At 32.9% G+C, this 18,364-nt stretch overlaps 1 protein-coding gene across 1 annotated transcript; it reads left to right on the forward strand.

Moving 5' to 3' along the window:
* The first annotated feature begins 12,321 nt into the window (after nt 1–12,321).
* Nucleotides 12,322–13,869, forward strand: LOC110998431 (gremlin-1). The gene is made up of 2 exons (XM_022267084.2): nt 12,322–12,441; nt 12,532–13,869. The coding sequence occupies exons 1-2, from the start codon at nt 12,415–12,417 to the stop codon at nt 13,192–13,194; spliced, it is 690 nt and encodes a 229-aa protein (XP_022122776.1). The 5' UTR covers nt 12,322–12,414; the 3' UTR covers nt 13,195–13,869.
* The last annotated feature ends 4,495 nt before the right edge of the window (nt 13,870–18,364 follow it).

Here is an 18,364-nt window from a genome sequence, read left to right on the forward strand (position 1 = left end):
TTGTTACATGATATTTTTCGATTAAAGAGATATTTTTGGAGAAATGAATATGACAGACTACTAATGAGCTGAAAAGTCACGATTTTCAAAGACTTCAAAAAACTTGGAAAAACCCAGATTTAAATATAATAGAGTGATATTGATTCAGTAAGTTAAAAATATATATACACTACACTAGCTACCCCCGAACACTTCGTTTCTGCTTATTTTACTTGATCTACCATTTTAGATTACACCACATGGAACATTTTGCTATGCTACCACATAGACACGCTTTTCAGAAATCAAAACCTTTATTCTCAATTTTCAATTTCTTCTTTGAATTTTTATCTCTATAAAAACCTACTCCATATAAAAAATACTCGAATTGGTCCTCCCGTCTTCGAGCTTTGCGTTTAGCAACATATTTTGTGATTCATTTAAATTTGTATAGACGTTTTGCATAAAATGCAAACAGAACAATAAAACATTTATATTTCTTCAAGGAATGTCGTCTATTTTGAGAGCTATTCACACTATCACTTGCAGAGCGGAATGCTACACAGTTTGTAGGATTAGGCGATAATCAGACAATAAGCTATTGCGTGCTATGATTATACAAGACGTTCACTTTTTTATGTAACAGGAGGCAAACTGAAGGAAGTGGGAGGAAGGAAGTGATACCACCACATGGACACTATCATTGTCAGAAGCGTGGCGGCCGAGCCTGCGCCATAATTATCAAAGAACTGAAATTGTTTCAAAAGTAATTCTGAGAGCTATTGACCATTTCTCTAAAAGGTATACAGGATCAGATAATAACCGTCTTACTGCTTACAAAAAAATATAGCATTCGGCGTCTAGTTATCAAGCGAAAGCTTTAATCAGTGAAGGAGCATTGTCATACGTCAATTTGAAACGCGACGAACAGGCGCCAGGTTGTTGTTACGTTAGAACTAAGTTTATTTGTCTATAAACTTGATCATCAGCGCTGCACAGACGGCGCCAGCGCATCACCCGCATACAAAAACTGATCAAGTATAAATCGATCGAATTACAACCAACTGCCCAGTATTTTATTACAATATCCTCGGATTGTTGGTTTTTTACAATATTTTTCAAATGTTAAGAAATATATAAATCCCTATTATGCAGGCTTAAAATTTTTATAGCTTTATGCTATGGTTTGTGAAATGAGGTATGACAACGTATACTCCATGGTTGCAGTATTGGAAGTATCTAGGGTGAAAATTAATATCATTGCGATACTAATTGGAGATAACTTGGCTTAGACGGCGTAATTTTATTTAAGACTTTCCTTCCACTCACTGGTAAAAGAAATCATTGGCCCTACGACCTTCTATGGTCTTGACCTTAGATTTCTGTATCTGTTTTAGAATCATTTGTCAATCTAATAGGCAAGTAGGTGATCAGCCTTCTTTACCTGATTATATCTTATTTCTCTTTAGATTGGCTTAAGTTGTTTTTTAAATACCTATTTATTAAATAACTGTCACGATGAAGGAAATCATTGGAACGAAACCGTGTGGATATTTTGGTTTTAGCCCAAAAATTTGTATCGGGCACTGAAAGCTAATCACAAACTTGTCTATACAAAATTAACAATTTAAGAAACAGATTTCTGTTAATAGTTGTAATTCTACAAGATAATTATTACATTTATGGAAAGAAATAATTATATTCAATTTATAAAATTTAATAAGAAATAATTTCTTTTGGATCGTTAATTGTCTGTTTTATTAAAGTTGACGAAGACATTGTTAGTCTCTGGTAGAGACGGGAGTTTTGTCTTGTCATTTGAATCACAACAAGAATTTTGTCAAAGCATTTGCGAGTGTTAATTAGTAATTGATGAACTGAAGAATGATTGACTAATTGTTGGTTTTGAAGTACTTTTATGAGATGAAACATTCTAAATGTCGTTTCTATAATTATTTCGGATAATTGAATAATTATACATGACTTTGCTTTCGACATATTCTTTGTTTTCGGTTAGTTATTTTAAATATCTTTTGTTTAAAAACTTAGAATAAATATTATTATTATTTTAGCAACATAGTTATTACAGTTTCATACATAATATATATTACTCACAACAAAAAACGAGCCATAAAAAGTAAGACAATACTTTTATAGAAGTTGCTAAGACATACATAAATTGTTTTGGCTCCATACCACTCCATATGTCTGACCTGTGGCGCCAACGTTGCCATTATTGTAATAATACAATAATATTTGCATTCGTGTAATGTATATAGATGCGGATTTTAAAGCCAAAATATTGAAATCGTTCTCTTTTATTAGTCGATTTAATTTCTACAGTTTTTGCGTGCGTATGTGTGAAATAAATTATTAACAATTTAGTTTTTGTGAGCATTTTTGGAAGAACCTTTGTACCTTATTTAACATTGAAGTATTTCCGAACCAATCCAACTTAGGGTCCTACAAGAAACGAGCGTACCAATTCTTAAAATGACGCACTCGCTCGTATTGAGAATGTCCATGGGCGGCGTTTCACTTAACCTCAGAGAGATGTTTGTCCCTGTTGTATAAAACAATTCGAGGTGTTCCTGTTTTCATGAATATTAAAATAAGATAGTCTTTCGCAGTATGTCCATGTGTTTAGTGTGTATGATTTAAATAAATTCCAAAATCATTTATTCATGTAGGTAACATGAGCACAAAAGAAATATACATTAAATGCTTCTAATTTTACATTTACTGACAGTTCTCAAATCAAGGACGTAGAACTGAAGAGAAGAACTGGCAATAAACTTAGAAAAATAACACATCTTTAACAGAAATGAAAGGAAATTCATGACATTAACATGACATGATCAAGTGCTTTTAGCAGACGTGGCCCATTTTATTTTACCTTTGTCTCTGGCGGTTTAATAGATAAAACAAATAGATCATATTTAGATTTATAGCATTTTTAAATTTAAAGATTAAAATTCAAACAATTTCATGTAAATGTAATAAAATTTTTAATCGAATTATATTGACTATTATTAACAAAAGTAACTTATACACCTTTCCCTGTTTTGGTTTACTGGAATTAAAATGACATTAGTGAAGCATTTCATCGTCATTGTAATTCCGTATCTTACATATCTTTCACACAGACGTAAAATGTTTTTATCTTAATACTTATTACCCATAAAAATATGTATTAACTAAAGGTATCTTCGTACATACCATTAAACAACATTTAACTATGGAGGCGACAGAATTGTCAGCTCATTGAATAAAGTGCGGCGCGGTTCGATTGTTCCCAGAATCACAAGCGATTTTACGCATTCCTGTGTTGCTGCGACATATTTTATTGTTAGGGCGCACGCGTAGTGATACAGGATGTTCAAACTTAAGTTAAAAGTTATTTTAACGCTTACAGAAAATAATTAGCAGCAGAAGTAAAATCCATCAATACCGCGGTCTTTTGTAATTTTTTGAGTATAAGAATTGTAGATGATATTTACGAGTTAGATCGTACGTTATATTTAAATGCGTAATAAATTTACGCTACCTACACCTACAAGCCTATATCATCAATTATAATTTATATATTTCAAAATTTATCGTGAAATATGTTGCTAAGCGGCCTAAGCGCAAAATCAGAGACGGCTATACCAATTTGAGTATTTTTTAAATTAATTTCTTGAACTCTGAGGCATGCTTCTATGGAAAAAAATAATTTTGTTTTATTTAGTACTTCGATTTTTATTTCAAAAAATAGTTTCTAGAAAATATAGGCTAAATAAATATGTAGTACATCATCAGGCGAAACAAAGTTCGCGTGGGCAGCTTATAAGATTGTCAAAATTATTCAAAATGAATATTCAGGAACAACTATCTCGATAAGTACGTAATAAAAACATAATTAGGGCCATTCAATAAAAAAAAACTATTCCCCTTAAGATGCAATCTTTGATGACTCCTCATTTACGATCGTCATATTAGGTTCCGAAACAATTTAGATTAACATCTTAACGAGTAGGTGTCGGTAATTTAAAATACTAACACCAAAGCTTGTAGCCAAAACAAATGTTTAAACAAAAATCCGCGTCATTGAAGGATTTGCAATTGTTTACGTCTAGTAATCGATATTACTAATAGACGTTTAGAATTCTTAAAGCTTGCATTATCTAAGTAAACCTAATACTTATATAGTTTTTTTAAACACAATTTTTTATTTCGGCTTATCAAAGCCATAGGCGCTATAACATTTTAATTGTGAGGGACTGATTTCTGTATCTGTTTAAAGATCATTTGTTTTTGCTAATAGGCAAGCTAACCTAACATGACATATGCATATTTATCTTCTACGCCTAACATGCCGTTGACTAAAGCAAACCTTACCTTAAACACAAAAAAGGTTATGGGTTTACTTATATTTTGGACCAAGACTGTTGGGGGGATACCGTCAGGAACAGTCGGGAATCGAACCAAAACCGGATGAGTCGCACGTTGCAGCCATAAGACCAATACTGCCAACTGCTAGGAAAACTTAAGTGACAATGTAGTGGTATTATATCGAATTTTAATTATGAATGATCACAATAATATTAATATTACTATCTAGTGTACTTAAATAAAATGTCTTTACCAGTCAAACGTGATCCTACTACGTTATCTACACTGTGTGAAGTATATAATATACACTTAATATACAGGTAAACATTTAGTAAATTCAAATAAATCAATTGGATGCAATTTTAAAATGTTTTTGAGATAGCAGTATATAAAGTATATTGCTGTATTTAATAAGTATTGTATAAAGTATATTGCAAATATTTTTATGAACGAGGCATTATGTAGGTTAATCGTAATAATTTATTCTTCCTTATGAATTATACACACTGCTTATCCAGAATTATTTTTGTATTTTCTATAACATCCTATAGATCGCATAACAAAGCAGACCGCGCGTCGCTAAAGGGTCTCTTTAGGGACTTATTTTTTTCATCAATTGTACGACAAAACGATGAATGAACATTTCGTTGAATGAAATTCCAACGTTGCTTAGCGCCTAGACATAAAAAATTGAATAGACTTCCTTTTCTCATAGTATTCCCAAACAACCGTAAAATGTATGTATATAGTTAAACTATTTGGTGTGATTTAAGCCGGCCGTGACCATAAATAGTATTTAAGATATTTGAAGATTTAGGTGGTCCTTATACTCCCAAACTCGCCTACTGTTTTCATTTCCGCTAGCGGTTTCTTTGTGTATTATATATTTTTTAGGTATTCGAATGCTATGTTTTAAAAATTAAGAAATATTTAGGTAAATTAGAATAGGGTTGACGGCTGGAATGTTATTAGCAAATATTTTTATTACGGACTTAGTCTAATTGAAAGAAACATTGTTTCATTAGTTCTATCTTTGAATTTCCAAAGCATAGCTCACATTTACCTTCATAAAACAGTAATTATAGAATTTTTTTTAAAGAACAGGGAGGCAAACGGGCAGGAGGCTCACCTGATGTTAAGTGATACCGCCGCCCATGGACACTCTCAATGTGGGCTCGCGTTGCCGGCCTTTTAAGAATTGGTAAATTGAGTTATCTTCCAACGTATAAGACAAAATCATTTTTTTATTTAGTTTGTAAAATTACGATTAAAACAATATTCTCATTTCAAACCTTGGAGAGCAATAGCTACTTTATGAACCAATGTTACGGAAGCAATAAAAGCTATCTAGCTCAAAATGAATCATCAATATATGAGCATAGAAGAATCGCACGTGTTAAATTGATATACTCTGTTTGGGTATTATCAAAACGTTTGGATGTGGTCCAGTTTCATATCGGTGCATTTAAATGATCGACTATAAACGTTTTATTGACATGCTATGGAATATCTGCATATATATAGGGAATATCTGCAATTTTTTTGTTGAAATTTAATAAACTTATGGATTGTTCCATTATGTGACTATGTGGCAGCCACCCCCTGAAATATTTCCGAATAAACACAGTTGTATATATATTGGTATATAGGAATATGTACACATATGCAACGTGATACAAACCTAACATTTATTTTTATATTTGAAGAATATCAGTACCAATATGCATATTAAAGTAAAATTACAAGGAAAACGTTAATAATTCAGTAAGTCATTTTTCCATATAAACAAATCTAAATATATTTCACCATGCCTACAAATCCTTTTTTTTAAATTTATTTTATTATACCTTATTACTCAAGATGCCATATGGAACATGGTATAATGGTTGCCTTACAAACGTTGTGTAAAAGAAAAAAACTTGGCGATTAAAATGAGTGGCGGAGAGTTTATTGCCAGTTCTTCTCTTCCGTTCTAAGGTGATTTGAGACAGTTCTCAGTAAATGTAAAATTAGAAGCATTCAATGTATTCTTTTTTTGACGTCCATAAGTGTACATTATGTTACCTACATGAATAAATTAAAAAAAAATTGAGGCGTCAATAACAACATTGTAAATTCATACTAGACATCGGTGAAGAACGGAAACACTGCACATTGGCGCTTGTATGCTAGTTCGGTAAGATGAAAAGATCTTACAACCGGGACGTAAATACTATAGCTAAATTCAGTTGTCTCGAAATCATAACAATTAAGATTAATATGGTGCGATTTTTTACTTTGTAGATGCTCAGAAGTGTCGTAATTAATATTTAAATAAATCTTCTAATCTAATGTGTGCTATGTAGCCTATGATAAATGTATCTATGTAATAATATAATAATACACTGATGGGATATTCTATATTGTTATAAATCACAACCCATTTTTATCTCTGTTAATTGGCTTATTCTCCATAACAACAGTAATTAATTTTATATTCTTATAGAAACTCTCTAAGTCTGTTCTGAGTGACGTCTGTATTATTCTTTTCTCAGTGTATTTATCTGCCATATACATCAGCATCTTATAGAAAATACTACAAAATATAGTATGTACATTTTTAGTGTGTATCTACGATACGCTACACAATAGGTTCATGTTTGAATCTAACTCACGTTTTTAAACTTAATGTAAAAACCAGAAAAAGGCATCAAATCAGAAAAAACATCAGAAAATCACAAAGTCATATACTTTGTTAAAATCTTAGATCTGTCGGTGACATCAAAGAATTTTGTGCATTGAAATTTGTAAAGATAGTTTAACTTATCATAATAAATGTATGTGTATAATATACAAACAATTCACATAGTTAGTAATGCTTGTTTGGGATAGTTAAAAATGCAAAAGCATAACACCCACGCCAGCGCCTACGTTTCGCGGAAGGCTCGGATGCGAGTTTCTATAGCGATACTCTATGGTCTTGTCTATGCCCATTCACAATTGTGCCGGTGGGAAGCATAAATGGGCGGATATTTGAAGATGATCGATCGAAACGTACACAAAATCTCATTAAATGTTTTCCGTTTTCGCGGTCAAGAAGATTTTGTTTTTAAATAATTTTGGCAAAGAGGCAGAGATTACGTCCTTATGTGCACAGAAACGTGAAACGAGATAAGGGGGTGACAAATATTATAACTAGCGACCAAGGGCTATAAACAAAATGGACAAAAATAACCATTGACGTCAGAGAAGGTCAAAATATTTGTTTAAGAAATGTTAATCACCATTAGGTTCAGGGCGCTTTAAGAGTTTTCATAAAAATATGACGCCTATTTCCCACCTGACATCAGCCAACGAAATACTTGACTTGAATTGGAAAATACTTTTAAATTTATAACATCACACCTAACCTATAAAACCGATTAATATTTTTATTTATATAGTTAAAACTGTATAAGAAGAAAACTTATTGTCCCTTATCGATTATATATAAAAACTTTTTTCTAAAATAATATTAAGAGACAAATTATGTTCATAAGATTCGAAATCTTAGCTACATCGCTGAGTAAAAATGATCTAAAAACAGCGGTACAAAATTTCTCCTATAGCAGAAAGCTCGTTTAAAAAGATCAGGTTTTACCATTAGAATCACACTGACTTTAGCGAATCTATTGTAAGGCAGCATCTGTGGCGGCGCCTGGGACTTGCGCCGGCGCCGAACGGATAGGTGAGAAAATATCGCCGAATATTTTGTCTCAAACAGATCCTCTTCTCTTACACTACTTCGTGCCAATGTGTATGTTTACTCTGTGAGGCTTCATAAAATATATTTAATATCTATAAAACATACAATAATATCGTTTATATTCTGTCTCTTTAGAAATGTGTTAAAAACTGTACGAAATTAAGTAAAGTAAAAGCAAGACTGAGAATCTGATGGAGTTATTCAAAAAACTCTGTGAGTGTTTAAATGTTGTGGTATCTGAGAGTGATGTTAAAGCATGTCGTCGTGTAGCTAAGATGGACTCAAACTCCAAAAGGCCGCGAAACATACTAGTTACCCTCTCAACGCAGCGTCAGCGTGATACACTCTTGTCTGCGTTGACTCGCTTCAATAAGTCCCACCCTGACACCAAACTATCTACTACCGATATTGGTATTGGCGGCTCGTCGTCGAGCAGGATATACTTGTCTGAACATTTGTCTCCTGAAGCTAAAGAGTTACACCATGCGGCACGTAAATTTTCTACTGACAAGAACTACAGGTTTGTTTGGGTGCGATATGGCCAAATTTATGTTCGTAAGGATGAATCAAGCCCGGCCATTCTAATTAAAAGTCATGATTCTTTCACTAAATTGTCTTAATTGTTATTACTACTACTAATTTGTTTGTTTATCATTGCTTAGTAAGTTACTTGATCAATTTTTGTTTTTATATACTGAATCACACGTTATTTCCACAATGATTAATATATTTTATCAAAATGTAAACAGAATTCGTAGCAAGTTAACTCAATTTTCTTTAAATCTGTTAAATTCTAACTTCGATATTATATGCTTGACGGAAACGAACTTAAATATGAGTGTTTTCGATGGCGAAGTTGTTGACGCCCGTTACAATCTCTTCAGACGAGATCGTGCGGATTCCTCCAGTGCTAAAACCGAGGGAGGTGGAGTTTTACTCGCCGTCCATAAAAAATACCAGGTCATCCGTCAAGCATCGTGGGATAGTGATATGGAGGATGTCTGGGTTACTCTTATTCCTGAAGCACGTGACACTTCTCGCATAAATTTATGTGTTTGCTATTTGCCTCCTGATATTAGAATTAACAAGCTTGAACTCTTTTATAGCCATTGCCAAAATTTACTTCTTAATCGTTTCCCTTCGGATAATTTCTTATTAATTGGTGATTTTAACACACCTGATTACTCTGATTCGATTAATCCCTCTCTGTCAATTTCCCCTAACCCGAGTAAGAAGCTCCTTCTACTAAATGAATTAATGTCACTGTGTAATCTAAAACAGCATAACTTTATCACAAATGCAAACGCTCGCTTGTTGGATTTGGTGCTTTCTAATATAGATTGTATAAGTGTCAATGAAACACCTGCATTAAGTTTGTTAGATAAAAATCATCCCGCAATTTTGATTACTCTTTCTCCGATTCAGATTTCTAAAGGGCTTCAACGCGCTAACATTAAACGGCTTAATTTTGCTAAATGTAATTTTGTAAACATTAAATCTGAACTCCAGTCTGTGAACTGGTCCGAAATCTTATCGTCCCCTTGTATTGATGAGTGCACCGAAGCTTTTTATGAGCTTTTATTTGAAATAATATCAAGAAATACACCAAGGTGTTGTAGCAAATTCTCATCTTATCCAGTCTGGTACAGCAAATCCTTAATTAAATGTAATAAAGAAAAAAACTTATATCATAAACGGTTTAAGAGGTTTGGGAATCCCCGCGATTACGACGTTTTCTCTTTGCTGAGGGAGAGATGCAAATTTCTTACCAAGATTTGTTACGACAAGTATATCGCATCCATCGAGGACTCGTTGGTCAAGGACATAAAATCATTTTGGAGATTTGTGAATAATCGTAAAGGCCATATTTCAGTGCCTCACACCATGACACTTGAAAATACTTCTGAGACAGACGGTCAGGGGATATGTGACCTTTTTTCGCGATACTTTGGTTCAGTTTTTGACGATAAAACTAATAAAACTATATACACTGACCAATCTGGTGCTGTAAATAACACGTATTTTAATATATTATCTGGCTTTTCTATTACGGTAACAGATATCAAACGTAAAATAGATAGTTTGGATATTAACAAAGGGGCAGGTCCTGACCTTCTGCCTCCTATTTTCATAAAAAGTTGCGGAAAGGAGTTGTCCATTCCATTATGTGTTCTCTTTAATAAATCGTTAACTAGTGGTGTGTTTCCTAAGCGCTGGAAAACTGCCCACATAATACCTATTTATAAAAGTGGTGATAAGTCCAATTGTAAAAACTATAGACCGATAAGTATTTTATCTTGCGCTGCTAAATTATTTGAGTCAGTGATGTATACTCATCTGTTCAGTCATTTTAAGCCTGTTCTTTCAGACAAGCAACATGGTTTTGTTAGAAACAGGTCTACGGTCACTAACCTTCTGGAATACAAAAACTATCTCTGTCAAGTGTTTGCCACAGGTGGCCAAGTTGACTCTGTTTACACTGACTTCTCTAAGGCTTTTGACAAAGTAAATCACCATCTGCTCTGTCATAAGTTAGCGTCACATGGTATCCACGGCAGTTTATATAGATGGATCTGCTCATACCTAGACTCTAGAACTCAGTTGGTTGCGTTAAAGGGCTTCATCTCTGCACCTATCGCAGTTACATCGGGAGTACCTCAGGGTTCCCACTTAGGGCCATTATTCTTCGTAGTTTTTATTAATGACCTTATTCAACAACTGTCCTGCAATTGTCTCTTATATGCAGATGACTTAAAAATATTTACTTCTATTACTAATTTAGATGACTGCTTAACGTTACAGCGTGATATCAATACCGTGTCACAATGGTGCAAGACTAACTACATGTATTTAAATATAGACAAGTGTTTTGTCATTTCGTTTACTAATAAACGAAACAAAATCGTATGGAACTACGTCATAGATGGTCAAATAGTTAACAGATCAGATGTTGCAAAAGACCTAGGTATCCTGTTCGATGACAAGCTTTCATTCCGTGCCCACTATAGTCACATCACGTCTAAAGCAAACCATCTACTGGGTTTTATTCTTAGATCCACAAAAGGTTTTAAAAATCCTCGTAGCACCTTGTACTTATACTTCAGCCTCGTAAGAAGTATATTAGAATACGGTAGTCCTATATGGTCGCCGAATTATAAGGTGCACATTGACGATATTGAACGAATTCAGAGGAAATTTCTCAGAATTTTATGTTATCGTATAAAACCTGGCCGGTCTAACTTAAATTATTGCGATAGACTCCTGAAATTTAAAGTTCAACCATTAGAATCCAGACGCATAGTCTTCGACTTAGTTTACCTTTACAAAATCACCCACTCCATTATAGACTCTCCCGAACTACTAGCTCACATTAGCCTTAACATTAGATTTAGTGCCCGTAGAGCTAACGAAGTCAATTTATTTTCCCTTCAAACTTATAAGAATAACATCTCTTTTTACAACCCTTTGACCAGGATGGCTCGTCAATATAACGAGATGGCAAAGAGCAACCACTTACTTGTGGACATATTCTGTCGTAACATCAATAAATTCATTAGTGTCGTTAAAGACATCCTCCATCGTAGGTTAAGTGCTGACCCTTGTGGTCTTGGTTAACGTTACGTTAAATTGGTGTCGAGGAACTTATTATTATTATTATTATTGTTTTTTTTTTTTTACTATGTTACCTTTGTTAGTTATGAGCCTTTTATTGATGTAACATTAATTTTGCAGTGTGCACATGGTTTTACATTAGAATCCTGTTCATAACTATTAGTTTTAAGTTTATTTTTGTAAAGATTATAATGTGTTTTGTGCACCAAATAAATAAATAAATAAATAAATAAATAAATAAATAAAAAGTAATTAAAAACATAATTATATTATATAATTTTAATAAAAAATTGCGACTACAGAATAAATAGGATCCTTTAATAAGGCTGGCGCTAAATTTTATTTATAAAAATACAAAGTAAGATAAAAGGAAAAAAAAACATCTGGCATGGATTTATTTTAGGCATAGCGATTAGGTTAATAACAGTTAACTTCATAATAAATCTTGTTAAATCGTCTCTGTTTTAGAAGCTTTAGACAATAAGGTATTTGTCTATTGTGAGATGCAGGTAATCAAGTAAGTCAAAACACGTGCGGAGTGTCGCATCTGTAAATATGTCTGATAGTAACGGTTCTATGATATGGAGGCGCGGTGTGTGAGTCATCTTGTTCATTGAGCAGTGGTCCATTGAGGGGCGCTCGCGCTCATTACTGTTCCGCCGGCCGGCCCTGCGCACGCAACTCGCGCTCCTAACGCGAACAAATACACCGACGCACTACCTACGATGTTGCCTCTCATCTCTCGTTACAACGTAAGTTAAACCCACAACTTCCTCTCGAAGCCTATACAGGTTTTTAGTAGCACGGGCCATATTTACATTTCGTAATTCATTTTATTGCAGGAGATGGTTTCAAAGTCGTGTATCTGGCTCGTCGCAGCGGCTCTTTTAGCCGCTTGCGGCGTTAGTGCAGGCGTCGGAAGTAAGCGGCCCTTCACGCCGACTGATTCGATTTTGGATATAATCGACACCGAACAAGTCGAAAGGATGCTAGCGGCTCGACGACGAACGGAAGAAGCCACCGGATCTTCCGCTTCCTACGTTCAAAGAAATGAACTCGGCGAAGGAAGCTCGGAGACTATGGTGGTATCGATGCCGGATCAAGAAGAGGCTACCGAAATACCTAAAGGCGCTGCGTTTAGAAATATTTTAAAGTCATCAAAAAACGCGCTTATCGTCACTAAAAAGGAGTATCTCAAGGAAGATTGGTGTAAAACCGAACAATTAATACAAAAAATCCGTGAGCCTGGTTGTTTGCAAGCGACAGTGATAAATAATTTCTGTTATGGACAGTGCAATTCGTTTTACATTCCGAAGAATCCGAGGCGCCGGGAGACCAACGACGAGCGCCCTCCGCCCGCGTTCAAGTCTTGCTCGTTTTGTAAGCCGAAAAAGTTTACTTGGATTACTGTCACGCTTCGTTGTCCAAGTCTGAACCCACCATATAAACGAAAGCGTATACAAAAGATTAAACAGTGCAAGTGTCTACCGGTCGGCGTGAACTGATAGATGCAGTGTACGTCAGACCCTCCACAACAGAGGCGGCCAATCCGTCCAGTTCAACGTCTCAGGTGCGCCAAGCACATGAGGACATCTGAAAGGAGTTAACAGGAATCGATACACAAATATGACGGTGACGTGTGGAATAATGATGTAATTAGCTGATGCTTCGATAAGTAATTACCGCTTGTATAACGAGTAGGAGCCGGCAAGCGGTAAGCATACAGGCCGGCATAAGTATTCTATTCGCGAGCTCACATACGTCAACAGAGATGACGTCATGTGATGCATATATTAGGCGATAAATTTTGTAATACTGTGATTGCAAGTCGTCAAGCAGTTTTAATTGTCTTTAGTGATACTGTTTAATTGGACACTACAATTCATGTGACCTTGTAAATGTTTGACAGCAATTAATAAGTGCAAACGAACAGTGGAAATCTGTGTTCATTGCGTTAATAGTATGGAAACTATAACGTATAAAGAGCAATTATACGAATAATCATGTGATATTAGTAGTAGGATATAATAAAAGTGAAAATGGGACGCTGATTCTATTTCAAGCAAGGCACGTTTCGATTCATAACTTGGTTGAATAGAAGTTACTTCTATAACAATATAAACATTAATGAAATTCGTGATCTCTAATTTCTTCCAAATAATAATAAATTGAGTGATAAATGAATTTGAAAAAACACAGCTAATGTCAATCAACTAGACATTTAATACAATATAAATAAATCAAGAAATATTAAAAAAAAAACGATTTAAACACTGTAGTGAATTTTGTCACAACCATTTTGTCATAAATGAATCTTATATTACTATTGTAATTATTTAACATATAATCAACGTATTAATTAGGATAATTAATGAATTGTCGAATTAATGAAAATATCATTCAAAAGCGGAAAACGAATATAATTAAATCACATTTTCCCGGAAAAATTTAACATTAAATTATTGTTAATTTGTAGTTAAAAAATAACTGATGCATGTGGTATGAAAATTTGTTTGATTATGCGAAGGCATATTATTATATCTATCATATTAGGTTTTTTGTTAATCGTAAAAGAAAATGTATTCAGTGATATGCATTCTAATGATGAAAGAATTTTGTGAAATTGGTCCATCAGTTTTTGATACGTTACAAATATGCAGAACGATGTTTTGATGCACGCTTTAACACCTATAAGTAATATTTAAAAGTTTTGATATACTGATCTATGTCTAACTCAGGTTAACTTGTGCTGTTAAATATTATAGTTTTCGTTAATATTAAGTGAGTGGATTCGAAATATCTTGCCATGCTTCCTACTCAATCGATTCACCGTAATAAACTAAATACTTTAATGTATAAGGATTTTGATTATATCACAATTAAGTTTACGAAAACTAAATAATTTCCCTGCAACGACAACATGTGTTTTAACATTGTGATTATTTTATGAATTAAATGTTTAACTAAAAAGTTATATTATAGTATTGTAAATTTCCACATAATAATTTGGACTGATATTTATATTACTAGAAAATTATAATAAACTGCTAATATGTTCATAATGATTTTTATTATGCCCCTGCTGTACGTGAACATTTTGAAGGATATACTATATGCATATATAAGGATATAACATATATAATAAATATTTATATAAATGTATGTTATATCCTTATATATATGTTAAATATTAACAAACAAACAAAATATCTTTATTCATCTAGGTAACCAAGTACACTACCTACTACCAGTTCGTAAGTCAAGGGCGTAGAGCGGGCAAGAAGAACTGGTAAGAAACTTTCCGCCACTCTTTTTTTAATCGTCAAGTTTTTTTGTTATAACACAGAATACTGTGCATAAGAATAAGTTAAATTTTAATTAATAAACCAAGAACTTATACATATATATACACAATATGACGAAAAAGTTATTAAATGAATGAAGAAAAACGAAAGAGAAATAGAATAATTTTTCAAATCTCTGTTTACAACTGCGTGTCGATTTCGACGAAAAAATAATTTGAAACATTGCTTTATCGGCTATAGGATTGTTAAATTATGTCTTTATTTTTCAATTAAAATAAAATATTAGTATTAAAGAATAAAAATAAAACCATCAATACATATAATAATAGTTTATTTCGAAAGATTAATATTCCTTGCAACCTCATGAAACATTTTACATTTTGTTGTTTTACACTGACTATATGTGCGTCAAACAATGTTAATGTTATTACGTTAAATAGCAAAAACATAACAAAAAGTATTGAATAAACTGACAGATAATCAAAATGTTAAGTAAATCTTTTTTAGATGTGCGCAATTCATTATTAAAGAACAAGAACTAAGACATGATTATTGATTACAGATGTTAATAAATTGCAGTTACCTAAACATTCCTTTTGTCGGTTTAGGTAAATTCCAAGATTCATTGATGTATTTGAATATTCAAAAGCACAGATGGAAAATTTATAAAAATTTCCATTTAGATAATTTTGTGCTGTACAAATATAGTATCTTAATGTTCCGATTTCAAAAAAATCAATTCTTCAATCACGAATGCTATTGTGAAGCTTTTTACTGTGAACATGTTAATTTTGGAATCGAATAGATAACATCAATTTATAAACATTACATACTTATATCTAATTTACAAAATGTTAAACTGCCCTTAATAATTTCAATTTTGAATACAGAGTTAAATTGGTGGTAAATCTCAGACAGAAATGCTATGGAATGTTTCAATATTATTATTATGATCATTTGTATGTGTCTGAGTTTGACGGGCACTTATACTATAAGATAAACTAGTTACACTAAGAGCTCAAGGTAGTCAAGCAAAATATCTTTATATGCATATGGTCTCATTTCTGTTCAGCCCATAAACAATATTTAATGACAAAGTTCTTAATACCTTCTCTTATACGAAGCTCAGACAAAAACCTCTTATCATTTCTGTGACGCATTGTCCAACACCCTTAGTATAAATAATACTCAAAATCGACACTTGATCACAAATTGTATGGAATTTATGCCTTTCAGAAACGGACATATAATATGGATGTTTGAACTAACGTGAGGTTTGTGCTAGGGGTGATATGTCTATGGATGTGTTGTGTCGCGACGCGTAGCAACTGCGATAAAAGATGTTTGTCTAAGATTTGTCACTAATCTAAATCTACAAAACGACTACATTAAAACGAGGGATGAAAGACGCCCTTCACAAAAAGTACAGCTCTTATCATAGAAAAATCGAGGATTAGGAAAACACGAAACCGACATCCCGATAAAACTTTCGTTTTCTTGCGAAACCTATGCAAAATTATAATCAGGATATACTTAATAAGGTTTGAAGCAATTATTTGAAGTTGGTTAGGGTTACTTAATATAAGAGACATACTTTTGCTCGTTCAACCCTCGCAAATTAAAATTCTTTGGTAAATGCTTTCTCTTTCATTTTAATATACAGATTTATTCTATTATCTAAAGGATGCATATATGGTACAGTTAACAGACTCTCCTTTGTATTAACTACATATTTGTAAGACTTGGCATATCATATGAAATATACACATTATATTACTTAAATGTTATAATACAAAATAACTTTAATCTGACCGATGAGTAACTTTGAAGTTAATATATGACCAAATGTTTAAATTTTTTTAAAGTTTTATGTTCATCCCTTAGAGGTATTGTGGTTTATATGTTTGATGTCTTACATAATTGCTTAAAATATATAAGAGCAAAGGCATTAGCGGCGATACATAAACTGTGATAAAAATTATCATTCAAAGACTATACAATTGTTTGAATTACGAATAATTATCGATTACACAAATACTACATGATTTTGCTCGTTTCATGGCATACACGTAAAAAATAAATATGAATTTGAATTCAATATGAAAGAATGCCTAAATATTTTAACAAACTGCACGCTAATACTATTGAAATAGGTTAAAGTTTATCCTATATTACCTTACAATGTGAAACTTTAAATTGTACTTTCATCTTTATACTAATAACTGGGTTGTGTTTTCTGCTTTGTTTGTCCATGTAGGAACTAGGTGACTCTGACTCGAGAGCTTTTTGATCTTATAACTAATTTTTGTTTTAAATTTAATCGATTTATATCTAACCGATGTTTATTTAGTTTTCTTATACATAACTATAAAGCAATAAAGATATCGTACTTCTAAACTTATTTAAATTAATGTAAACTTCGGATTAGCAGATTTTTAGTACGTTAGCAAACTTATATAGATTATATATAGACATCTACTACTTATATACACACTACGGTTTTGACTAGATTTGCATCGGAGAATCATTTGTATATATACAGAGCTTATTATGATCTTAATTACTACTTAACTATCACTGGCCAGTCACGGTATAGAGCGATTACGTTAAATATACACGAACAAGAGATAGATATATGAAATTCGATTTAACTTAGATCAAATTTATGAGTTCAAGATGTATATGAAAAGGAGACGATGTCTGGAAAGTTAGTAGAAGTAAGAAGATTTTTAAAGAGAATTTGAAGGTAGAAAAGTTTAATAGAGGGATACAATAGAAACTGACAAAGATTAGATAGAAGAGAATAACAGAGATATAATTAGATTAGCAACAATTGCATTTTAAGAGAGATACATAGACATTGCATAGAAAAGAGATAGCATAGGCAATTAAAGCCCGAAATGTTAAAGATTTCGATATGCATGCTATATATTATCACGGCTTTACTTTTGACAACACCTAAGTAATGTACTTGATCTGGTATTATTTACATACATCGCAAATTCTGACACTTATTGACACTTTTGACACATGCGACATAGATGCTAGTCAGTACTGATAGTGACAATGACGGTAGTATGCTCACAAGTACACTTTAGGAGAGTTTTAATTCTTAAAAAAAAATAAAGTGGATGTAATATTTCATTTAACAACACGCTGTTCTGTCTCTTACAGAAAATGTCCAGGTGTAGTTTGGTTCTAGAAACCTCATTCGGTGCGTTGGAACTTCCAATATCACCAAGAAAGTTTTCGTCATCATTTTTTTTATAGAATGGCCGCCCATGGACACTCTCGATGCTAGAGGGCTCCCGAGTGCGTTGCCGGCGTTTTAAGAATTTGTTCGCTCTTTTCAACGGTGGGCAGCTGGTTC

This window comes from Pieris rapae, chromosome 9 (genome assembly GCF_905147795.1).
Source record: "Pieris rapae chromosome 9, ilPieRapa1.1, whole genome shotgun sequence".
NCBI lineage: Eukaryota > Metazoa > Arthropoda > Insecta > Lepidoptera > Pieridae > Pieris > Pieris rapae.

Excerpts from the sequence above, each read along its gene's own strand:
- LOC110998431 (XM_022267084.2), top strand. The coding sequence starts at position 12,415 with ATGTTGCCTCTCATCTCTCGTTACAAC. Across the intron at positions 12,442-12,531 it reads CTCTCATCTCTCGTTACAAC|GAGATGGTTTCAAAGTCGTG; the intron begins GTAAGTTAAACC and ends ATTTTATTGCAG.